Source organism: Narcine bancroftii, chromosome 12 (genome assembly GCF_036971445.1).
Source record: "Narcine bancroftii isolate sNarBan1 chromosome 12, sNarBan1.hap1, whole genome shotgun sequence".
NCBI lineage: Eukaryota > Metazoa > Chordata > Chondrichthyes > Torpediniformes > Narcinidae > Narcine > Narcine bancroftii.
In genome coordinates, this window is record NC_091480.1 from 11,596,693 (window position 1) to 11,622,645 (window position 25,953).

Genomic DNA, 25,953 nt, shown 5'->3' on the forward strand with positions numbered 1-25,953 from the left:
AGACAGCATGTCAGCTGACAGTCAATAATGATCACAAAGTGAAAATACAGCATTAGCAACAAGTACAGAAATATTTTAAGGCATGAAAATAAACCAGGAAAAGTTTTCCAACCATATTATATTTAAGGAAAATGTTTACGATTCCACTGCAGCCCTGAGAACTTTCCACTATTCAGCAAATGATGAACAACAACAAACAAGAGGAAAATAGAGAACAAGGCATCAACTGACAAGAAACAAAAGAAATCAGACTTTAAAAGCATCTGTCAGAAGGTACAAAGGAAAAGATTAATGAGACAAGCATGGGTTTGTTACAGCTGGGAGACAAGATAATTTATGGCAGACAGCGGCAGAACAATTAAACAATTCTTCAGGTCTGATTTCACAGAGGATACAAAAAAACTCGCAAGGGCAGTGGGATCTTGGTGCAGTGGTTGGTGCTGGTACTGCCTCAGAGACTTGGGTGCTCACAGTGTAGAGTTTTCATGCCCTACCCGTGGGCGTGTTCTGGTGCTTCAGTTTCTTCCGAAATCCTGAAGTTCTGCTGGTAGGTAGGTCGGTAAATTGGCTACTATAAATGTTCCCAAGTGCAGGCAGGTGAAAGGAGAAATGGAAATGAGGAGAGGGGGGTGATGATGATCCAGATGCAAAAGAAGAATGGGATTAGAGAGCAGGCAACACTAAAAAAATTTTACAGTACACAATGCACTAGAAAGAATTACGGCTCCCAATACACATCATTACCCGAATTGGTCCCGGAATGCCAGAAGTACAGTTTAGACTGCAGGCATTCTGGGAATTTTAGTAGGTCCTTTTAAGGAAAAAAGACAGGACTGGAACGACCCCACACCCCACCCAATTCCGTCTCCGTGCTTTTTCGGGAAAAAGGAGAAAATGTCCTAGAATGAAGTGGCTGTGTAAAAAACATAATTAATAAATATGTCTAATGCCTTCTAAAATACTAACGTTTCTGATATGATTCCTGCAGATTGGAGAGTGGTAAATGTGAATTCACTATTTTAGAAAGGAGAGAGTTAGAAAACAGGAAACATGGACCTGTTAGCAACCAACAGCATTAGGGAAAACGCTACAAACAAAAAAATGTGATATCAAAACACTTTGCAAATAATATGATTGAGCAAAGTCAAATAGATTTATTGACACCCATCTACAGTAATCCCATTTTTCTTTTGCTTCCCAATCACCAACACCCCTCCCCTCATTTCCATTTCTCCTTTCATGCTTGAATGCTTTGACGATATATCTGATAGATGATGGGAAACCAGTGGATGTGGAGCACTGGATTTTTCGGGCATCTTCCAATAAGGTTCCACACAGGAGGATGGTGAACAAGATTCAAGCACATGGAATTAACGACAGTATAATAGTGTGGGTTGAGAATTGGTCAATATTGCTAGAAAACAGGTTCCTCTCAGACTGATCTTTGGGGTTCCACTGGGTCAGCCCTTAGACTCCAACTGTTTAAAATATTAATGATTAATTTTGCTGAGAGGACTAAATGTAATATTTCTAAGTTTATTGATGGTTTGAAACAAAGTCTGAGCTGCAAGGAGGATGCAAATAGCCGGTCCATATTTCTTGCAACTCACAAGTATTTCCTGATGATAAGAGACGAGTTACCGTGAATATTTATTATCTATATTTTGTATTTATTCTTTTTGTAATTTATCATATACCACTATAGTTTTTTTCTTATGAAATACCTGTTTGGCTGCAACAAAAATTTTTGTACATATGTACATTGTTCAATGCATATGACAATAAACTCATTATCAGACTGGGAAACAATATTTATAAGAAACTTGTTGTCCTTGTTTATCTCATTCAAAGCTAGCATACAATTATGAAGGTGAAAGCCATGTTGGTCTTTATTAGAAGTGGATTTGAAGACAAGGGTAAGGATCCTTATTACAATTATATAAGCACTCGTGAGACCACAACTGGAGTACTGTGTACAATTTGGGTCTATTTGCCTACAAATGGCTTTACAGAGCAGGTACATCAGCTCAGGAAGGATGCTGTGGACTTAAGAGCATCAACAGAACCACACTACCTGGCAAGTTGAAGCTCTGGTGTACGCATTTTGGGTTCTTTCCACACCTCATGTGGTCATTAACCCTGTATGAAGTTCCAGTCTCGAACATGGAAAAGCTGGAAAGACTGATCAACTCATACATAAGGAAGTGACTTGGTCTTCCCAGGAGCCTTAGCAGCATAGGGCTTTAGGCAAAGGAGTCCTAGAGCTACCCATTTCCAGTCTTTCAGTGCGCAAAGGTAAGACTGGAGATGATGTTAACAGAGGTGAGTGATCCATTTGTAGCTCAAGTTGCCGTCATCCTGGATAATGGAAGGAAATGTTCAAGCATAGGGATATCGTGGGGGGAGTGCAGCAAGGGAGGAACGGTTTTGGTCTTGGGGCAAGTACATCAGCCTGGAACAAGGCAGCTCCATCTCAGAAACAGAGGTTTGTGACGGAGGAGATATGTCGGCAGGAGGAGGCAGCAAGCTATGCAAAGGCTGTTGCTCAGGCAAGGCAAGGGCAATGGACAAGATGGGAGGTGGTGGAGAAAAGGAAGATCTCCTGGAAAGAGCTGTGGGAGATGGAGACAGAGCGAACTTTACTATCATGGCTCAGACAACGTCTTGCCATCGGCCATGAATCCTAGCCAGTGATGTGGAGAGGACCGTACATGCTCCCTCTGCCTGACACTAAAACATATCTTGATGGGCTGCAAGACCAGCCTCATTCAAGGCCGAAACATCTGGCATCACAACCAGGTGCTATGGTGCCTTGTAGCAGTGCTGGAAAATTGGCAGATGGGTGTCAATGCTCTCCCTCCCCCTTCATCCCACTGGCCATTAACAGCATTTGTCCGGGAAGTTGAGGGTTAAGCCAGAATCGCCATGTCAAGATTAGACTCCAGGAAGTTAGATGGAGCACATGATTGGAAGATGGCAGCAGACTTAGACCAGAGGCTCTGGTTCCAAAATGAAATCATGGAAACCAGTTTCAGACTTTTAGCAGACCTTGAGCTGTGGTCGGCCTCACTCCATCTCATTTACATCATTGAACTTACAATGCCCTGGGAGGATGAAGTGGAGAAGGCCTATAAGCGCAAGAAACTGAGGAACGCTGAGCTTGCAGCTGATGTGCAGCAACATGGCTGGAAGGCAAGGGTCCGACCGGTTGAAGTAGGCTGCAGGGCTGCAGAGGATTTGTAGCCACGTTGACATCAAGGCTACTCCAGAAGTTGGGAGTGTGATGAAAGATACACCGACAAGCAGTCAAAGATCTCTCCAGAGCTGTTGAAAAGGATAGTCAGTGTCTCTGGATGAGGAGAAAGGATTCTATCTGGGCCCCTGAGAGAGTGAACGGCATCTAGGATGTGAGGCTGGGATGCCGGAATTCACTGCTGAACCCTCCGGAGGTGTCGTGGGTCTATCAGCGAAACACTGAGGAAGGAGAACTTGATAACCCAGAAGATGCCACCACTCACATGGCTTTGCTGTAGAATCCAGGCAGCAAGTCTCAGGAGTGCAATAATGGATATTAACATCTAGTCCTACATAACATACCATATCTCTGGGGGAAATAATGTGAAGATTTACTAGACTTGTTCATGAGATACTAATTATGGCATATACAAAATACATATTAGGGCTCTCCAAGGTCAATCTGGAGAGTTTGTATCCCTTGGCTAAAGTCTCCAGAACTAGGAGACCATAATTCAAAGTAAGAAATGAACAATGAGGACAAATTTCTTGATTAAGAAGGTGATGAATCTTTGGAATTATTTTCCTTCAAGGACAATAGAGACTCAGTCAATTATTACATTCAGTGGACTGCAGCAACACACTGTCAAAGACTGCCCCCTTTGATCTGTTCCAAGGCAGGTGGCCAATATTCATGTGACCATCTGTCATTGCCAGGCAATTGCATTAACATCTAAGTACTTATAAACTGTAGTTCTTGAGAGAAGATTAATGTCTAAGCGACAGATATTTTAATCCAAGCAATCCTTTAGTTTAATATATTGGCTACAATTATTACATGAATTACTAATGCACAAGAGGCTACTCTTGCTTTAATTACTGTATGTACCTTGTATGTTTCCATGGCAACGCTGAAGGAATTGATGGAACCACAATTTCTGAATGCTCTTTCAACAGACTTTCAACGGAAATCCTTACAGACCGGCCCAGCAAACACGTCTGACAATTTTTGTTTCATCTGTAAGAGAAATTTGAAAATGGAAAATAGATAAGACGTGTCAAGGAAGCTTCTTTGATGAAAGGCAGTGATCTCTGAACAAATGTCATCAAATACTTTGATGAAGGGCTCAAGCCTGGAACATCGGTGATGTATCTTTATCTTTGCTACATAAAGGACACTGTTTGACCTGTTGAACTTCTCCAGCATCGTGAGTTTTTTACTTCATCCGCGGTGTCTACAGAATTTTGTGATTTACTTCTGAACAAATGACAATCACAATGTTAACTTGCCTACCAAGAATTTTGGATTTGATGACAAAATTAGCATTTAACATCCATCATCAACTTCTCAATCAGTAAAGTTCTTCTGGTGAATGAGAGGTGACACAGTAAATGCAGATGTAGATAGATCTCCTGTCTTGGAGTCAAGAACCAGGGATCACAATTTCAATATAAATAAGCTAGCCTTTCTGGACAGAACTAAGAAGAAATACAGTAAAACCCCTGTTATCTGGAATTCAAGCAACCAGCAGCCTCAAGCAACTAGCCAATCCATGCAACTGGCAAATACCCTAGACATACCATTGACCAATTCCCTTAGGTGCTGGATACTGGAGGTTTTACTGCATCTTCATCCAGAAGGTGGCCAATATTCAAAATTCACCACTCAACAGATCTGTAAAGACTCAGTCATTGAGTAAATTCAAAACATCTAAAAAAAGGTCTATTAAGGAAACCAATGGATAAGTACAAGAAAGTGCCTTGAGGGTAGAAGATCAGCCATAATCTTATCAAATGGCAGATGAGCCACCAAGGGCTCAATGAACTCCTCATGCTTCAACTTATGCTCTTACCAGTGAAACAAAGATTATTTTGTCCAAAGCAGGACTTAGGGGTATTTTTCCATTTTTAAAAATCAGTTAAAAGCTAAAACATTCAATAATATTCTTTGAGGTAAAGGAATACCTATACAGCTTCAAGATATTCAAAATGACATTATGGTCAAAGAAACACAGTAAGTGCTGTAAAATAGATAATATGGTAACATTTTATGCACAGCAAGTTCCCACATAACCAGAACATTAAAATGCATTGCAATGACTTGCCCTACATATTTCAACAGCACTTCTCAAGCACATGATCTCAACCAAGAACAAGGGCATGCAGTGAACAAAAGCATTACCTGTACTTTCCCCTTCAACTCGCACCATATCCAAACTTTGAATTACATCACAGATCTTTCATCATTGCATGGTCCATGTCCTGATCTAATAGTGTGTTGGGAGTACCTTCACCATAATGACTTCAGCGATTCTGGGTGGCAGCTCACCACCACTATTTTAGAACAGAGAACATTACAGCACAGTACAGGCCCCCAGCCCATGATATTGTGCCGACATATGGAAGCCTAGTCAACAATCTAATCTTATCCTAATTCATACCTATGATTTTCTCCATGTGCCTGAGTATTTTGAATGCTCTCATTGTACCAGCCTCCACCACTAACCCCAGCAAAGCATTCGAGACACTTACCACTTCCTGAGTAAAAGACTTAGCCCTGACATCTCTCCTGAATGTTCCTCCACTCACCTTAAACCTACATACTCTGGTATTTGCTACAATACCAGAGGGCATTCCAAATGATTGTCAATTGGGGATGGACAATAAATCCTGGCTTTGCCTGACTCTTCAGATTCCAAAGTCCTTACAGATCGGCCCAACATACACAATGCACATCTCCACCAACTTCTGTTTCAACTGCAGAGAAATCTGAAAATATTATGAATAAGTGTCATTGGTATTGAGAAAGAAAGTGGATACGAGGCCAACCATCAGTTTAGAATGACTTTAATGGATGGTGGAGTTGGCTCAAAGTACTACACGAGTAACTCCTGCCCTTCATTTCTTATGTTTTTCCACATCATACTCCCACAGTGCTTCAGGGAAAGTGTTTCACTTCTTCCTATCAGTGATGATGAAGGCATGTCAATATAATTTATGTCAGGATGGTGTTGGAAGAGGAACTTGCTGTCATCCTGTGTGTCTATTGTAAATGAAACAAGTTGCTCCAGTAGTGATCAGTAGTTCATTGTAGTCCACTTCAGAACTCCGATTGTGGATACATAACACCTCCTCACTTGCCAGGAAGGCACAACAGCGACTGAACTTCCCGAGAAGACTGAAGTGGGCAAGGCCACCATCCTGTCAAGTTTCTACAGGAGCTCTATCAAGAGTGTCCTGGCCAGCTGCATCACAGTGTGGTACGGTTTTTGCAAAGCATCGGATCAGAGGTCTATCACAGGACCATAAGAGCACCATAGAAGATTACTGAAATCTCCCTCCACCACCACCCCCCCTACCCCCAATATCAATGAGATTTACTGGGATCATTGTTTTAAGAGAGCTTGCAAAATCTGTAAGGACTCCTACCACTCCGCACACAGGATCTTTCAGCGACTCCTGATGGGAAAGAGATGTAAAGTATTAGAGCCAGATCCAACAGGCGAAAGAACAGCTTCTTCCCATGGGCAGTGAGACTGCTGAATGACTAAAACAACTCCCCATGACTCTATTATAATTTTAATAATATTAATGTTTAATATATGTATATAAGACATGCATATAAGTTTTGTGAATCTGTATTATTTGTCTGTATGTGTGAATGTACGATGGACCAGAGAACACTGTTTTGTCAAGTTGTACTGTTACAATCAGATGACATATAATCATGAACTTTTATTTGTAGCCACAATGGGTTGGCAATTAATTATATTTATCTATTTCTATTGTGAATGCAGAAGGTACAATCTGTGGTGTAGGTTATAATAGTGCATTGAATTAATTGGACAGTATCCCCATTCCTTGATACATTGAACACTGAGTCAGACAGGAGAGCCAGTGGGATGGCATCATTGCCAATTAACACCCAATATTGTCATACCTTTGTTCCCATATATCAATACACCGGAATTCTCTTCCCGATAGTGTTGTGGGAGAAGTATCATTACAAAGCTGAAATAAAGAGGCCCATACTGCCACTGCCAATGAGGGGAAAGACCCAGACTTCCAATGAGGGGAAAGGCCCAGACTTCCAATGAGGGGAAAGGCCCAGACTTCCAATGAGGGGAAAGGCCCAGACTTCCAATGAGGGGAAAAGCCCAGACTGCCAATGGGGGGGAAAGGCCCAGACTTCCAATGAGGGGAAAGGCCCAGACTTCCAATGAGGGGAAAGACCCAGACTTCCAATGAGGGGAAAGGGCCTGACTTCCAATGAGGGGAAAACAAATCCCACACACAACTTTTATTAAAAATGTTATTAAAATCATGCAAGCAGCCAATAAATCTTTTCTGTACTGGGATGATGAAGATCACTTTAACATCTACTTACTTTGCTAATAACATAATTGAAAGCTGGAGTGGCCTCTTGAGGTTCAATAGTGAAAGCATATTGCTGTTCATAGCCAGATTAGACCATCTGGCTCTATATATTTGATTCTGGAAGTCTTGTGAATAAAGAAAGGATGTAAATTATAAGAAAGTCACTCCATTCACTATTTAATAGACAAATTATTTCTCATAATTGACTGATATGTTTATGCACATAATTTCTCAAAAAGTGGTCTGATGGATTTCTACTACTAAACAATGACTGCACTGCTATTTCTGTCTGTCATACCCTTTCATGCAGTTGTCTTATGTTGACTTTCATATATAGATCATTTTCAAATCTAGTCCACATAAGATGCGAAGTGAATTACACTTAAGGCAGTTGCTGGGATGTTGGCCTGAGTATACTGAACAACCTGCAGAAAACATATTCCATGTATGTTCAGAGACAAAGTGTTACATCTTAAATTTTTTTTTATTAGCAAGGAGTAAAATCTTCTGATGGATGATCACAATCTAGTCCAATGTTTGAGACAGATTGTGATCATCTCAACTTTGCTCTACATTAATGTGAAAAACTATATGAAAAGGCAACCCTTCACTAAAGATTTCAATTGGCTTCATTTCTGAGGGAAGTTTCCTTGCCATAATTGTTTCATTTTATAGATGGAAAAAACAATGTGTTGGAGGCACTCAGTGGATTGAGTATCATTAGTGAGAGAAAAAGAAGTATCATATTTCAAGTTAGAATCCTTCAAGATCTGAAACGTCAACAATTATTTTTCTTCCACTGACACCACCAGCCCATTGAGTTCTTCCAGCAGATTGTGCTTTGATCCCGATTCCTACATCTGCAGTTTCCTGAGTCGCGGTTTGTAGGTCTGCTACGCAGGGCTTCACAAGATGAGGAAACAGTAAACTAAATGCAACATAAAAACAAACTAATAGCATCCGTCAAATTAACGGAATGGCAATTTAGCAATCTATCTAATCAAAGAAACATTCACTCAGCACCAGTTCTCTGGACTCAGGCTAGTTGCTTGGAACCCTTTTGATTACTTCGCTTGGAAAACAGTGTATATTTCCCTAATCAAGTTTCTCCCATCCCACAGAATGTATATTTGTATAAGGATTGCTATTTTGCCCTCCTGACATTGAGTTTTTCAGCTTCCACACTGGGGTGGTTTAGTGCTTTCCTCTTCCCAACTCTGCCTACATATCTCTGATATCTTGGTTCTCTTCTTTGAGGTCATCTGGTCATCAACCTCTCCTGTTCCAATCATTGCTTTCCATTCTCTTCTTCAATTCTAGTTCCTGGCTTGGTCTATTAGCCCCTCCTTCCTTTTAACCCCTTTTACTCTCAGTATAGAACATGCCCAAGATGATTATGCAATGCCACAAAAATGTGACTATAAAACATTATGCAAAACTTATTTTTACATAAGAAATGCTTTGTTTTTGAATGGAAAGGTATAAATTATACAGGCACAATTCCAATGCCATCTACGAGTTTGCTGACGACACCACAATTCTCGGCAGAATCACAAACAGAAATGAGGAAGCGAACAGGAGGGAGGTAGATCAGCTCACTGAATGGTGTAACAACAACAACTTTGCGCTCAGTGCCAGCAAAACCAAGATGATTATGTACTTCAGGAGGAAGTCAGGGGAACTCATTGAGGGCTCAGTAGAGGGTAAAGAACTTCAAATTCCTCGGTGTCAACATCTCTGAGCATCTGTCCTGGAGTGTCCACGTTGTTGCAATCACAAAGAAGGCTCTCCAGCGGCTATACTTTGTGAGGTGTCTGAGGAGATTTGGTAGGTCACCGAAGATTCCGAAAACTTCTACAGGTGCACTGGGGAGAGCACTCTGGCTGGTTGCATCACTGCCTGGTATGGAGGTGCCAACTCTCAGGACAAGAATAAATTCCAGAGGGATGTTAACTTCTCCTGCAACATCACAGGCACCAGACTTCACCCCATCGAGGACGTCTACATGAAGCAGTGTCTTAAAAAAAGCAGCCTCTATCCTCAAAGACCCCCACCACCCAGGCCATGCCCACTTCACTCTGCTACCATCGGGGAAAAGATACAGGACCCTGAAGTCGAGCACTCAGCGGCACAAGGACAGCTTCTTTCCCACTGCCATCAGATTCCTGAATGATCAATGAATCAAAGACACTGCCTTACTTTTCATGCAATTTTATTGTTAATATTATTTTATCTTTTATAGTTATGTCAAAAGATGGTTACATGTATGTTTACCCTATGATTCTGCCACAAAACACCTAACCCTAACCCTAAACCTGTTCGTAACAATAAATCCTAATTCTGTCCTAGCTGAATGTTAATCGTGCCAGTGGTATGAATGAAGGCTCAAAGCGAAGAAAAATTTAAACTTGAGCTCCCAAGAGTCAACTATTTTAACTCCCCCCCCAACCATTTCCACAATTACATGTCTGTCCTCAGGCTCATCATTGTTAGGGTGAGGCTAAGTATAAACTGGAGGACTGCCTTAAATCTAATGGCATTAACAATGTTTCCTAATTTTATGTCACCTCCACCTAATTTCTCTGTTTCCATCTCTTCTTCACCTACTTCTGTACTCATTTTTCCCCTCAAACTTTTCTCTTCCACCCTCTTCCTAATGATCTCTTCCTCTTTCTGTCTTTCCTCCTCTCACATCTTCTGTCCTATCACCTCTGGGCCATTCCCCCAGTTTCATTCCTCCTTTATATATGTGATTTTAAAAATCTAATGTTGATCAAGGGCTTAGACTAAAAACAATGATTGACCATTTTGATCGATGGATGCGTTCTGACCTACTGAGTTCCTTCAGCAATTCTTTGACCGCTTCAACGAATTGTAGAGGGTTTAATTTGTTCCTTGTTTCCATGTCGAGAGCCAATATATCTTGGCTAATTATGATGGATGGAATGAACTTTTCTTGTGCGCAGAAATTGGAACAAATATGGCTTCACATTCTTTACCTCCTTGTTGGTTTTACATTTAATTTTATGCCAAGCTTCACAGCTTTCTTTGTTCCTATCAGTATTACCTATTGATCACTTAGATACACTTGTTTCAGCAAACTAGAGGGAAAAAATTACAGACCTACGGCTCCTAGAACGCTTCCACCAGCGTTGTCTCCGCTCCATCCTCAACGTTCATTGGAGCGCTTACATCCCTAACGTCGAAGTACTCGAGATGGCAGAGGCCGACAGCATCGAATCCACGCTGTTGAACATCCAGCTGCGCTGGGTGGGTCACGTCTCCAGAATGGAGGACCATCGCCTTCCCAAGATCTTGTTATATGGCGAGCTCTCCACTGGCCACCGTGACAGAGGTGGACCAAAGAAGAGGTACAAGGACTGCCTAAAGAAATCTCTTGGTGCCTGCCACATTGACCACCGCCAGTGGGCTGATATCACCTCAAACCGTGCATCTTCGCACCTCACAGTTCGGCGGGCAGCAACCTCCTTTGAAGAAGACTGCAGAGCCCACCTCACTGACAAAAGACAAAGGAGGAAAAACCCAACACCCAACCCCAACCCACCAATTTTCCCTTGCAACCGCGTCTGCCTGTCCCGCATCGGACTTGTCAGCCACAAACAAGCCTGCAGCTGACGTGGACATTCACCCCCTCCATAAATCTTCGTCCGCGAAGCCAAGCCAAAGAAAAACATGAGAACACAAGAAATACTGGAGGAACTCAGCAGGTCACACAGCACCCATAGGAGGTAAAGATATATCACCAATGTTTTGGGCCTATTGGTACCTTGAAGAAGGGCTGGGGCCTGAAACATTGTAAATAAATCTTTACCTCCTATGGGCGCTGTGTGACCTGCTGAGTTCCTCCAGCATTTCTGTGTCTTTACTGCAATCACTGCAGACTTTTATGTATCATTCCATAAGAAGACAAGTTTTTTTACTGAAGTCAAACATTTGCCTTGAGATATAAGCTTTTGTCTCAACAAAACTGCATCCACATTGAATAATATGCCCATTTATCTTCTCAAATTTCATTAATATATTTTTATGTCATTAATAATCAATGCAGGTACATCCATCACAAATATCAACCAAATAGAATGAACATATAGCAGCCAAGGTATTTAGATCTTTTTCAAGCCATAGTGTCAATAATGTTGGGTACAATACACTCTTTCCCTCACTGTTCTTACTCAAACATTGCTTTCTAGTATTAATGTGGCAGAAATAGCAATAAAATAATTTCTTAAATAATTTAGACATACAGGCCATTTGGGCCCACAAGCCCAAGCTGCCCAATTACATCCAGTTGGCCTACAACTCCCAGTATGCTTTGAATGGTGGGAGGAAACTGAAGCACCTGGAGGAAATCAACGCAGGAGAACATACAACCTCCTTACAGGTAGCAGACAGCGCTGGATACGAACCTAAGTCACTGGCGCTGTAACAGTGTTGCGTTAACCTTGCCGCCCCTTATAAAGACTAATAAAATAAAACAGATATTTTGTTGAAATATTAAATTATAATTTCTAATTAGAACACAATGTTCCTGTTAGATTTTAAATGTAATTAATTAATACCACCACTGTTTATTATTAAGCACCAAAGCTAAAAAAACCCAAAATGCAACCTGTCAGCATTTATTAGTTTTTAAGATGCAAAATATCTATTCTACTGGGAGATGATGGGGGACAAAGTAACAGGATCATGTTTCTGACAATAAATGATTAGAAATCCTATTTGGCAGATTCAGTAATTAGATGCACAATTAAGTAAATTGGCAGAAGTTCAGCTTCGACAACTGACCTGGATGGACAAGATTCTGTTTGGGATTTTGTCCATGAAGCCCCCAGAGGACATTGCATCAGTCTTTTATCACTATAATGGTTCTGGTTAGATAATTAGCCAAACAAAAACAATGTCATTAGTTCTCTCATGGGTAGCTTTATCTGGTTAAAATCCAATCATAACTCTGTACAATTTCAAGGTATTATTGGCCCTTGGCAACCAATATCTAAGATCTTTGGACTTTGGAAGAAAGAACATGTTCAGTTTACCCATGGGTTCAAAGTGCACATTCTATCAGCTGAGCCCAAGACATGGAATTCTTGGTACTGCTGCTCAGGGAATTACTGAATCTGCCAAACAGGATATAATAAATAATTTTCATATAAGAACTTGTCATATTAAAAACTAATATATGCTAAATGAATAATAAATGCTGAGAGGTTGCATTTTGTCGTTTCCACCCCCCCCCCTCCCCGACCAATGTTAGGGCAGGTAGCTATCCAAAAGAAATGAGATGGTCTGTTTTTGAGGGCTAACCAGTGAGTAGTCTGCACTGAAGAATTTGCATTTCTTTTCACCTTGTTTAAAAATGATCCAACATTTACAGTAAACCTCCGTTATCTTGAATTCAAGCAACCAGCAAACAAAAAATCATGGTAAATAAAGAGGCAAAAATGTGGAAGTTTCAAATTGGCACACCCTAGTGGTTTGTTCACCAATCACACAGCACGCAACCTCAAGCAACCAGAAATTCACTTATCCGGCATCTACCAATCCCCATAAGTGGTGGATATCGGACCGGGGTTTTTTACTGTATTTGGAAGTAACAGAAGAGACTTGTGTTGGTGAAAGAATGGGTTTAGCAGAAATGTATTATCCAAAGTTCCTCCTCTCAGAGCTGAGACCAATGAATTGAGGACCACGCTTTCCCATTAGGTGGTATATTCATGCAGAGGTAATAGAATTAAACACAGGAAAACAATATGAAATCGTACTAGGCTTTGCAATGTCATGTGACCTGGAAAGCTGATGAGGTTCTCAGAAGAAAGTAACAAAAGTGTGAATGCTATTAGAATTGATAAATGTCATGAACTAACTTGTCATGGTGCATCCATCCATCCTTCTGCAACTTGTGCTCAGCTTGCTTGACCTTTTCCCCTGACTTCTGGTTTCAGGCTGTGGTATGATATCATCTCCCATTGGCTGCCAAGCTTGGAAATTTTCCAGGCTCTGCTCTCTGCTATCTGTAAGCAAAGTGTTTGCTGAATTCTTTATTCATAACAGATGAAAACAAACTGTGCTCTGAAAATAAAGATATACAAAGAAAAAAAGCCCCGTCTTTTTATCCAGTGGAGTTGTTTTGTGAAAACTGAGCTTATCAAATCGACGACATTCCCTCAAATTTATTTAACAAAGCTATCAGTCTCCCAGCATCTGCTGCCAAATGCAATGACATAGAGTTCAACAAAAACGTGACAGTTTTAAGCAGCTACACATGAAGGTTCTGGAAGAGCAGATTTCACTTAGAGACATTTTATGGTATAAGCAGAATCAAAATTTATTGTCATGAACATGTCACAAAATTCATTGCTTTAGGGCAGCATTAGAATGCAAACATTTATATAAACCACCTTACAGAATAAGTAAAAATAGTGTAAGAAAAAGAAACAGACGAAGTAATGCAGTGCCTATAGTTCATTGTGCCTTCAGGAATCTGACGGCAGAGGGGAAGAAGCTGTCCTTGTGCTGCTGAGTGGTCGTTTTCAGGCTCCTGTACTTTTTTCCCGATGGTAGCAGAGTGAAGATGGCATGGCCTGGATGGTACAGTTACTTGAGGATACAGGTTGCTTTCTTAAGACACTGCGTCAAGTAGATGTCCTCGAAGGAATGAAGACCAGTGCCTGTGATGTCACAGGCCAAATGAACAATGCTCTGGAGTTTTTTCTTGTCCTGAGCAATACTTGAAGCACAATGTTAGCAGCAGTTGTGTCTGTGGAACACCTTGACAGTCGTCGGACCAGAACAGAGAATGCTGGGGTCACCCAAGTTGTTATAAATTGCAATTCGCAGTTGGTTAAAATTATTCTAGCCAATCAATAGCATGACTTCTTGCAAAGGAGTTCTGATAATGGAGAAAACATAACAAACTCCACATTGCTTGAATGATCTATACACACTTGTGCTCTCTAACCAGCCTCACTTTTGTGCTGTATAATTCTTTGATCAAGTAAAACAGGACACTTACATTATGGTCTGCATTTTTAAGATTAAGAGAACACGTGGCACGGCTAGCACCATGCCATCAAAGCGCCAATGACTCTGGTTCAAATCAGCGTTGTCTGTAAGGAGTTTGTACGCTCTCCATGTTGTGTGTGGGTTTCCTCCAGGCGTTCTGGGTTCCTTCCACCCGTCAAAATGCATGGGACTTGTGGGTTAATTGGGTGGCACAGGCTCGTGGGCCGGAAGGGCCTGTTACCGTGCTGTATGTCTGAATTTAAATTTATTCATGTAACGTTGAGAAACACTGAGGATGATGTGGGGTGGAGGGGATTACTGTGGAGATATTAAATATATCTTTACTTCAGTCTTCAGACAAAAACATTACTCCGTAACACTACACCAACCATTAAAAATCTGTCTGCACTACTGAATTAGCACATTTTTGCACTACTGCAATTGTGAATATATATCTATCTTTATATTGATTACCATTTTTTCCCTCATGATGTGTTAATTTAATTTATATGTATTGTTTGTACATTTTACAAACCAGTGTAGCTGTAGCATAAAAGAATTTTGTAGCTTCTGAAGATTGTATTGATGTCAGAATCAGAATTTATTGTCATGAAATTCTGTGCAAATGTACATGTTATAACCATCTAACAACATTACGATAAGAAAAGTAGTGCATGAAACGTAAGTCAGTGTCTTTGCTTCAGGATTCTGATGGCTGAAGCTGTTCTTGAGCCGTTCAGTGCTCGTCTTTAGGCTCCTGTACCTTTTTCCCAATGGTAGCAGAGTGAAAAGGGCATGGCCTGGATGGTGGGGTCCTTGTGGAAAGAGGCTGCTTTTTTAAGACACCATGTCCTTGATGGAGTGAACTCTGGTGCCTGCTATGTCACAGGCCATTAATGACCCTCTGGAGTTTATTCTTGTCCTGAGAGTTGGCACCTCCATACCAGGTAGTGATGCAACCAGCCAGAATGGTCCACCTGTAGAGGTTTACGAGAGTCTTCGGTGACATACCAAATCTCTGGCGAGCCTTGTTTGTGATTGCATCAACGTGGAGACAACAGGACAGATCCTCAGAGATGTTAACATCCAGGAATTTGAAGTTCTTAACCCTCTCCATTACTGAGCTCTCAATGAGGACTGGGTTGTTTTCCAAACTTCCTCCTGAAGTCCACAATCATCTCGATTTTGCTGGCATCGAGCGCAAGGTGGTTGTTGTTACACCATTTAATAAGCTGATCTCTCTCCCTCTTTAAGTCTCCTCATTCCCAATGGAGATTCTGTGGGTGATTTTTAACATCATAAGCTTTAATCAAAACTTTTCTGACAATTTCGCTGAATGTTAAGTTTAATTATCAGAAACTATTTCCCAGTTTTTATAAAATTACACTATTTTTGGGCAATACTAATATTAAAATTTCTGATACTGATATGCTTTACTGTTACTTGAAATTACTGAAATAACCTGGCATTTTTAAGTACATTTGTGGTTCTATTACTCTAATACCAATGGCTTTAGAGTCAGTCATATGGCACAGAACAGGCCCTTCAGCCCATCTGATCCATGCTGTTCAACTTGGCATTCTGGGCTTGTACTTGCTTGCATTTGGTCCACATCCTTCCGATCCTTTCCTAGCGATTTATCTCTCCAAACGTGTTTTTTATCATCACTTTGACCCTTTGCCAAAACCTGACCTGAAATGTTAACTCTGTTTCTCTTTTAACAGATGCTGCCTCACCTGCTGAATGTTTTCTGTTTTACTTCAGATTTTCGTCCTCTGCAGACATTTGAATTTTATTAAAGTAAAATACAATGCTGGAGAAACTCAGCAGGTCAAATAGTGTACTTGATTTGACAAAGATAGATACATAACCATAGTTCAGGCTTAAGCCCTTCATCGAGGTACGAGCAAAATGTAGCCAAGTGCCTACAGGGGAGGGAGGGGCACATCACCAAACAAGGGGAGGGGGGATGGATCTGTGAATGGAGAGGGACGGGGGTGGAGAGGAAGAGGAAATGAGACAGAGGGATAGGGAAGAGAGGAAGAATGGGGAATGATCTGGCAGAACATCCATCTGGCTGGAGAGTGGTAAGATAGAAAATTAGGTATATGGCCATGGACAGACATGTCAGCACAGGTGTGGGGTGTAGAATTGAAATGGTTGAACACTGGGAGATCCCTGTCATTGATGTGGACAAAGGTGCTCAGTGAAGCGATCTCCGAGTCTGTGTCCAGTTTCTCCGACGTAGAGAAGGCCACAGCAGGAGTACCGGATGTAATAATGACTCCCGCAGATACGCAAGTGAAATGTTGGGACTGGGAGACCACTTGATTAAGGGCTCAGTCCTGAAATGTTGGTTATGTATCTTTATCTTTGCTATATAAACGGTTGGATGTGCTGAGTACCTCCAGCATTGTGTTTTTACTTCAATCACAGTGTCTGCAGGCTTTCGTGTTTTACTTCCATTTGAATCATATTCCCAGCCTGGAAGACTGTGTGCATCCGATCCTCGAATATCAGCAGGAGGAGCGAGGGCCAGAACACCAACATCGGGGAACTGGGGATGAGGGCAAAGACATGAGGCTTCAGATGTTGAAATTTGGAGCAAAAAAAAATCCAAACTGCTGGAGGAACTCAGGGGGTCAATCAGCATCCAATCAACCAAGATGAGAAACCCAACAATTGCTGACCTGCCAGGTAGATTGTAAGACGGTTATCTGGTTTCCCCATTCAGGAAGAGGGAAAAGTTAAAGAAAATCTGGAAATCTAAAATAAAAACAGAATAAGCTGCAAATCAGACACCAGGTTCTTCAGATGCTGAAATCTCAGCAGGTCCTACAAGTCCACAGTAATGGAGAAAATTGATTCCCACACACCCCGAGCCAGTGATAGGAGAAAGATTTGGCCACTCAGCCCTTCAATATGATCATGTCTGATTGGTCTTAGCCTCATTTCCAGTTTTGTGACTCTTCTTTCAAGTCACGAGGTTTTAAAAATGGATTTTGCTCCTTTTAATTACCGGCAAGATAGAGAGATGTAATTTTCAGGTCAATGGCTTCCAATGGTTTGAACACGAGTCTGTGTGACTGCAGAGGCTCCAGGAGTGCTGGAGGTGAACCTACGGACAGTTGTTGACTCTGAAGGGATTCTCTTCATCATTAGGGGTGCCGGGCAATGCTCATTGTGACTTTTTATTTGCCCGACAGCAGACCAAAGTTGAAATACATTCTTACGTTTGTATTACATGACAATAACAGGAACCTTAAACACTGGTACCCATGCAAGAGAGAGTAATGAAGTGGTACAGTCAGCAATGTCTCTTCAAAAAACCAACCTGAATACTCCCCTCTCGGATTAAACCCCTCACTCCTCCTCCCTTCACAACTCCCCACCCCCCCCCACTCATACACTCTCAAGTCAAGTCACCTTTATTTGTCATTCATACCACGCTCACACAATAAAGACGTGTTAGCATTTCTCCACGATCACGGAGCATATTTACAAAAATATAAGTTAAGATTAAAGTTAAACACATTAAAATATTAAGATGTATATTGTAAGAATCCCAGTACCAAGGTCCTCTATGCAGAGAATTCAGGAATCTGATGGCCTGGAAAAACTGTTGCCCAATCTAGTTGTATGGGTCCTGGTGCTGCAGTAGTTCGTACTAGATGGCAGAAGGGTGATCAGTTTACTTGAGGGGGTATGGGGAGTCCTTCACAATGCTTATTGCCTTTTGCCTATATCAAGCATTGTAGATGTCCCTCATGGGAGGAAGGGAAGCCTTTTCCTCTGACTTCACTATCCTCTGCAGTGTTTTGCTCTCCAAGGTGGCACAACTTCCAAACCAGGAGATGATGCAGTTGCACAGGATACTCTCGATACATCCTCTGTAGAACGTAGTGAGGATGAGAGTGGGAGATGAACTTTCCTCAGCCTTCGCAGGGCTTTCTTGGATATGGAGCTGATGTTAAGGGACCAGGTAACATTCTCCACCAGGTGCATTAATGCACCCCCAGGAATTTGATCCTCCTGACGACCTCAACTGTGGAGCCATCAATGGTCAGCGGAGTGGCCTGTTGAGGTTGAAAACCATCTTTTTTTTTTAAACATTCAGATACAGGTTGTTGGCTCTGCACCAGTCCACTACTCACTCCTCATTCTTACTAATCAGGCCCACATGTTTGTGTTGTCAGCAAACTTGATGATGTGGTTCGAGCTGCGTTTAACTGCACAGTTGTGGGTTAGGAGAGTGAACAACAGTGGACCAAGTATTTAGCCCTGGGCCCCCCACTGAGCTCAGCATGACGGTCTTGGAGGTGCAGTTTCCGATCTGGAATGCCTGAAGTCTCCCCGACAGCAAGTCTAGAATCCAATTGCAGAGGGACGGGTTTAGACCCAGTAGGTTCAACTATTGATGTATGATTGTGTTGAGGGCCGAGCTGAAGTCAATAAACAGTATTTGAACATATGAGTCTTTGTTTTCCAGCTGGGTGAGGGCTAGGTGTTGGGCTAGGTGAGGGCTAGGTGCACCCCCAGTGCACTCCCCTTCCCTCAGCTTTCCCCTTCTCCCTGCGCACAACCCCCTCCCTGTGTACCCCCTCCTCCCCATTCACAAACCTCTCCCTGCACACCCCCCCTTCCCTGCACACCCCCCTTCCCTGCACACCCCCCCTTTCCCTGTATACCCCCCTCTCCCTGCACACCCCCCCTCTCCCTGCACACTCCCCCTCCCTGCACACTCCCCCCCTCCCTGCACCCCCCTTGCACACCTCCCTCTACTCCCCCCTCCCTGCACCCCCCTTGCACACCTCCCTCTACTCCCCCCTCCCTGCACACACCCCCCTTGCACACCTCCCTCCACCCTCCCTCTCCCTCCACTCCCTCCCTGCACACACTCCCTCCCCAACGAAGCCGCGCGCCAAGCCACCCAGCCCCTCACACTCACCCTGGCTCCCCGGTTACGTCACCGCCTGACGTCCCGCCTCCTGCCTCTCCCAGTCATCAACGAATCACCGCCGAGCGCGGCCACGGTGACGTCACGGCGGGCGGCGGTTTGAAATCCCAGCGTCGCCCTCACCCAGAGTGAAGGGAGGGGGTCGGTTCCCAGCGTTTCCGCCCTGCGGCTGAAGTGCATGATGAACACGAAGCAACTGGCCGAGTACGTGCGGCGTCCAGCGCGCCGGGGCCGCGTGGTCAAGCCCGGCAATGCGCTGCTGGGCCTCAACTCCCGGACGAAGGGCCGGGCCGGGCCGGGCCAGGCCAGACCAGACCAGACCAGACCGGGACGGGCCGGGCAGGGCCGGGGTGGGGCGGGCCAGACCAGACCAGGACGGGCTGGGCCGGACCAGGACAGGACAGGACAGGACAGGACGGGCCGGGCCGGGGTGGGCCTGACCAGACCAGCACGGGCTGGGCTGGGCCGGGGTGGGGCGGGCCAGACCAGACCAGGACGGGCTGGGCTGGGCTGGGCCGGGCCGGGCCGGGCCAGACCAGACCAGACCATGCCATGCCATGCCAGGCTGGGCTGGGATGCAGGTGTCTGCAACTAGGACAGAAGTGCCATCAGATCAGTGAAAGCATATTGCTGGAGACTCTCAGCAGCTCCAATGGTGCAGCTCAGGTGCAACCAAGGTTTTGGGCAGGAGTCCAACACTTTCCCCTGCCAAAGGCCGAAGCGTTGCTTGGGTTTGGACCCTCAAGGTTGAAACATTGGCCATCATGTATCTCCCTCTACCATTTGCGTTTTTGCTTCAACCACGGTGTCTGCACAACAAAACGGGTGCTTGGATCGGGAGCCGGACCCTCCATAATATGCTGGAATAGCTTCTTGATGAAGGGCCCAGGACCGAATTGTTGGTTTGCGACCTGCCTCCTCTCCCTGGAGATGCTGTGTGACCTGCTGAGCTTCTTCAGCACTTTCCGGTCCAGTGCGAGCCGGTTGACTCTCACTCAATGGGTCGATGAGCATCAGAAGTAAAACACAAAAGTCTGTGGGCACTGTGGTTGAAGTAAAAATTGCAGTGCCTGTGTGGTGCGCTGTTAGCTAGAATCAGACACACACACACACGCACAAGGTAAAGACTGTACAACAGGCTTTAAACCACAAAGACTTCCACAGAGCCAGGCTGCCAGTGGGTGCAGCAACTCTGAGTGAGGCCGGTGCAGGCTTAGATCCCAGAGGGTGATTGACACCCGACAGGGTGGGGCTTGATCCCTTCAGGCCGACTGATTGACAGCCGGCCAGGTGCTGTCCTGTCCCCTTACACTCCTGCAGGTACAGAGGTTGCCCCCTGCAGTAGGCCGGTGGTGTACCACCACAGCTTGAGAAACTCAGCAACTTGACGTAGCAAAGTACGTAACCAATGTTTCGGGCTTGAGCCCTTCATCAAGTTGGCCATTCTTGAAGAAAGGTTATTTTCTTTTCCCAACTGATGCTACTGAGTTCCTCGACCAGATTTATTTTTGCACAAAACTGATGGTGATTATTCAGATTCAGGATTGTTTTTTTTTTAAAAAGTGGTCATTAGATTGCATTTGGGAAGGATTTTGCTGTCCTTAGCAAGGCTGTCTTTGTGTGATTGGAGCAGGTTAGCAGTGTTGGGTTTTGCAAGCCTCGCCATTCAAAAAAGGTTTCCTTGCCAGTGATGTTCTCATCCTGTGGATAGATTGGATTTGTGGAGATGTGACCCTGGCTCCTCACTTTTGGAAGTGTGCAAGGGTAATAGTGTTAGATTGTTACTATTTATTAAATATGGAATATATTTGATTTAATGATTTATGCTTTGTGCTGAGTGAGGGACACACGCAGAAGGGAAAGAAATATCTGTTGCCTTCCGTGGCTGCTGCCTGACCCACTGAGTTTCCCCAACATCATCTGTGTTGCTAAACAAATATCTTGATCTTCATTAACGTCCATTAACTTTCATTTCGTTTCCTGGGCTGCTGAAGTTTTGCATATTCTTCCACAGGTGGGGTAGAAGCTCGACGGGATGGTTAGATGACTAGTTAGTCATTTATGATGAGTTCTGGACCTGAGGTATCCTATGTCGATCAAAAGTGTGTAGCTACTGGAAATCAGAAATTAAGGAAATCAGAAATAAAGGTGAAAATACTCAGTTGATCAGGTAGCATATGTGAAAAAAGAAGCAAGGTCCATGTTTTGGGTTGAAGGCACTTTGTTACAGGGTTCTCAATGCCATTGGTTTGAGTTGTTGCAGCTAATGTTATTGAATCAAGCTTTGAGAGTATTGTTGCATTGTTTCCTCTGTCTGCCTCATATTGCTGTCATCTTGTGCTGTGACAGTACTTTTAGTTGGGCTTCAGTTTCAACACTGGTGACCAGCATGTGAACAAGATGTCCTCCCCATTAAAGCCTCTAGGGGATGTTGGCCTCGGAAATGTCAACAAGCCCTTTTCACACTGACTTACCAGTAAATTGGCTATTTGACGAACTGGTTAAAGAAGCTGTTTTTCTGTTCACACTGGACTACTGTTAATCAGTTCTCTGTGCCCTATCACACTCACCACCAGGCATCTCATGGCAGAGGGGTGCCTATCCTCCACTAATTGGTTCCAGGAGAACCCCCCACCATCCCTTTCACATTGGACTGACCAGTACACAGGTGTCAAATCACCCTAGGGGTGATTCACCCTACCCAGGCAGTCCAACCCTGGGGTGATCCATGAAAGTTACATTGGCACTTTAACCTGTACATTGGCAGTTACTTACTGAGATAAAGTGCCAGTGTGAATGGGACTAATTGGCTTATTTGTCCTGCCAATGGATTTGGAGGGTTTTGCAGAAATATTCTGGGTGATATCTTTTTAGTGCTTTGAGCTGCCTATTGTTGGTTATCCATGTCTTAAACAAGGATCCCTGCTGCCTGGTCGACCATCAATTTTGTGGAATTTTTGATCATTAAATAATCTTGCTTGAACAAAAAGGCTGTGCTGCTACATTGAAAATGTGCTTTGAGTGGTGGCTGCTGATGTATGGGAGTTGGTACATGTTTTTCAGTGTCAGGTAGGTTCTGGACTTGTGTTGTAGATCTGGAGCTGGTTGGTACTTTTTGTATCATGAATATTAGATGCAAGACCCAAACTGTTGTGCCTCAGTGACTTGGATAATGAATGTTATATACAAGGCGCATTCTCTCGCTACAGTGACTTGGGGGTTGAATATGAATATCTTAGCATCATTTGTGTACTGTGAATCGACAACTGGAGTTGAGCAATGTTCCTGCCTCTTTCAGATTTTGAAAGAGGTAAACACAAAATTTTGAAGTTGAATTTACTATGGAACCAAAGATGAACAAAAATACAAAGTACATTGTACATTTTTTGTTTTGATATTTCCTTGGAGGAAAAAATACTAAATGGTAGTATGAGAAATCTAGAAATTGCCTTTGTGTGCTTAAAAAGCTGTCCTGTACTTTGAGAACCATATGCCTTATCTAGTGTCACTATCAGCTCAAAGCGTTATATGTTTTCAATTGTTTACAATTTTATTTCCTTCTGAGACAGTCTTCCGGTATTGATTAATTGCCCAATTTTGTGTTTAACTAGTCCTGTGTCAATCCTTGGAACTGTGGAAGAGAAAGTTCTGTACCAGATGCTCCGTTCTCTTCATGTTCATTGTTTACTTTCTTTTGTCAAAGTGATTCCATATCTCTCTAAGAAATGTTCATATGGCAGGGAATGGCAATGGCATCATATTCTATAATCCCACCTGGAGTAAAATTATGATTGCATTAACATTTAAATGTGTAAAAACCTGAGTTATAAATTTGTTGAAATTAATCTACCACTTTGGCGCTTTTTTTCTCTCTTTCCCCCCAATTTTATTTGTACAAGTACGTAATCTTTTACTATATTTTCTCTAGGCAACTTGGCTTAATAAGAAAACAGTCATCAACGTCTGTTGAAGGCAACAAAAATCCGAAGTCTAGTAAGTGTGGAAATGTGTATTCTGTTGTAGAAAGTCCAGATAAAGCATAATCCTAAATTGAAGTTAAACAGGAAAGTCTGCAGATGCTGTGATTGTAGTTTAACATATAAAAGTGCTGGAGAAACTCACCAGGTCACACAGTGTTCTTTATGGCAAAGATACATCACCAGCACTCACCCTGAGTCTGAAATGTTGCTAAAGTGGTTAAAGTTAATGTACCTTTTCCTTTAAGAATGCACATTGACCTGCTGAGTTTCTCAACATTTTTATCCAAAATTGAAGACCAGTTAGTATATGATGGGAAAAACTAGATCGAGATGAGCAGATGTGATTTAATTGTCTTTTGAATTTGTGTATTATATTCTTAATTTTGGCAATAAAAGTTCATGAGTGTATTTATAAATAGAAATGGCCTGCAGAAACATGGTGCTTTCTGTTCTCCCCCACCTGCATTGTGTGCTGATGACAATTTTGTAAGAATGATGTGTACATAAATAATATAATTGAGGGCAAGGGAATTTAAAATAGTGGAATTGATGATGTATGTGTTTTAGAATTTTTTTGTTCTATATGTATTGTTCTCTATATGTAGTCATAATCACAGAACAGGTCCTTTTGGTCCAACTTGTCCATGAATTTGAATTTTGAATTTGATCATATAGATTGTGCTAGCAAGATGGAGACAAAACTTGTGCCAATGTCAGTTATTTGAAAGTTCTTTTAATATAAAATTATTATTTTGACTTTTTTTGCCAATTGGAAGTATCTATGCAAACTACTTAAAGGAACTGCCATTGGTGAAAGCTGTTCCATTTTATAAACTAATATTGCAGATATATAACTGATCCCTGAATACTGGGCAAATCAGATAGTAGATTACACACACTAATCTGGAATTATTTGCTCTTTGCAGATCAGTATTTTTCATACCTAATTATCATTGATTTTGAGTCCACCTGTTGGAAAAATGGCAGGTCTCATTATCGTCCAGAAATAAGTGAGTATATATCCAAACAGACACCCATTCTCTTGTCATGGGGCTTTGCACGTTGGGGAGAATTCTTTAGAGTTTCTAAATTCTTAAATTTTTCAATGCAGAAAATTGCAGTGATTTTAATTTCTCCAGTGTCGATGGCTATGCCTTTAGATGTTTCTTAATCTTTCTCTGACCAAGTTTGGCTACCTGTCCTTTGAAGCTTCATATTAAAATGTGATTAATTGTGTCAGTTTTGTGCTAACTAAATGTATCTGATTTTGATGAGGCTTGCTTAAATTTGGAGCAAAATATTTACTTCCATTCTTTATGCAATCTAGTTGAATTTCCTGCAGTATTGCTCAACACTTCCAGTGGAGAGATTGAAGTTGAATTTCACCAATATGTTCAGCCTCAGGAACATCCAATCCTATCGGAGTTTTGCATGGAACTAACTGGCATTAAGCAGGTATTGTGTTCAATTCTCATCTTTTCTCTCCTGCCCTCCTAACCACGTCCCCTCGTGGCCACTTGGTTGTTGGTCTGTGCTCCTGCCCCTTCTTATCTCCTCTCCCCACCTTTATATTCATGCACCTGCCTGGTTTTTACTCAGGCCTTGACTGAGGGCTCAGGGCCGAAATGTTGGTGATGCATCTTTGGCTGCAATGGATGCTGCAGGACCTGCTGAGTTTCTCCAGTTTGTGTATTAACTTTTTTGTGCAATACTTGGTTATGTTATCTGAGATGCATAGAACGATTTTAAAAGTGGTGTCTGGCCCAATAAAACTTGGTGTTTCTTCAGTGTGGGCCATGAACTTTAGTAGCTTGGGTCAGCAAAGAGGTCATTTATGGGAATTTGAATTTAAAAAAAACCTAATCAGTTCATTATTTTGGTGGCTTGTATTTGGACTGACTGGTTGGCTGAATGGTTTGAGAAATTGCATCATTGCCCGGTAAGAGTCAATTGGAATATTAAATTCTTATTCAGAGATATAGCATGGTAATAGGCCCTTCCGGCCCACTCTGCCGAAATACATTTCTGTGATCAATTAACCTCCTAACCCTATACATCTTTAAAGGTGGGAGGAAACTGAGCACCCAGAGGAAACTCATGTGGTCATGGGAAAGCATAGAAACTCCTTGCAGTTGGTAGCAGATTCGAAGCTGGGTTTCTGGCGCTTTTGTAGCATTGAGCTAACTGCAACAGTTACCGTGTCACCACTTTAGCATAGGAGAAGGCCACTCCGATATAAAACCTACGACTCAAGGACCTCGCTGCCACGTCCCAGCTTGCTTGGCCACGGCACACGAACCATGGGTGTAAAGGGTGGGGCCAATACTGTGCACACTGCACTCCACCTAAAAGCTCCTTTGCGCAGGCCCGAGGACATGTCCA

The 25,953-nt window shown here is 42.7% G+C and overlaps 1 protein-coding gene and 1 long non-coding RNA gene across 3 annotated transcripts in view; one reads left to right on the plus strand and one right to left on the minus strand.

Annotated features, from left to right (window-relative positions):
• On the minus strand, nucleotides 1–19,788 carry LOC138747233 (uncharacterized). The gene is made up of 4 exons (XR_011347382.1): nucleotides 19,583–19,788; nucleotides 13,497–13,643; nucleotides 4,124–4,252; nucleotides 1–571 (listed from the first exon to the last, which is right to left on the minus strand). It is a non-coding gene; the product is annotated as an uncharacterized lncRNA (long non-coding RNA).
• The window catches only part of eri2 (ERI1 exoribonuclease family member 2), a 13,459-nt gene continuing 7,152 nt past the window's right edge, over nucleotides 19,647–25,953 (plus strand). The window contains exons 1-4 of one of the 2 annotated variants that reach the window (XM_069906264.1): nucleotides 19,647–19,795; nucleotides 23,520–23,584; nucleotides 24,498–24,581; nucleotides 24,899–25,026. In XM_069906264.1, coding sequence (XP_069762365.1) covers nucleotides 19,770–19,795; nucleotides 23,520–23,584; nucleotides 24,498–24,581; nucleotides 24,899–25,026 — 303 coding nt within the window. In that variant the 5' untranslated portion in view covers nucleotides 19,647–19,769. The remainder of the gene's footprint in view (nucleotides 19,796–23,519; nucleotides 23,585–24,497; nucleotides 24,582–24,898; nucleotides 25,027–25,953) is intronic. The other variant, XM_069906265.1, reaches the window with a different exon arrangement.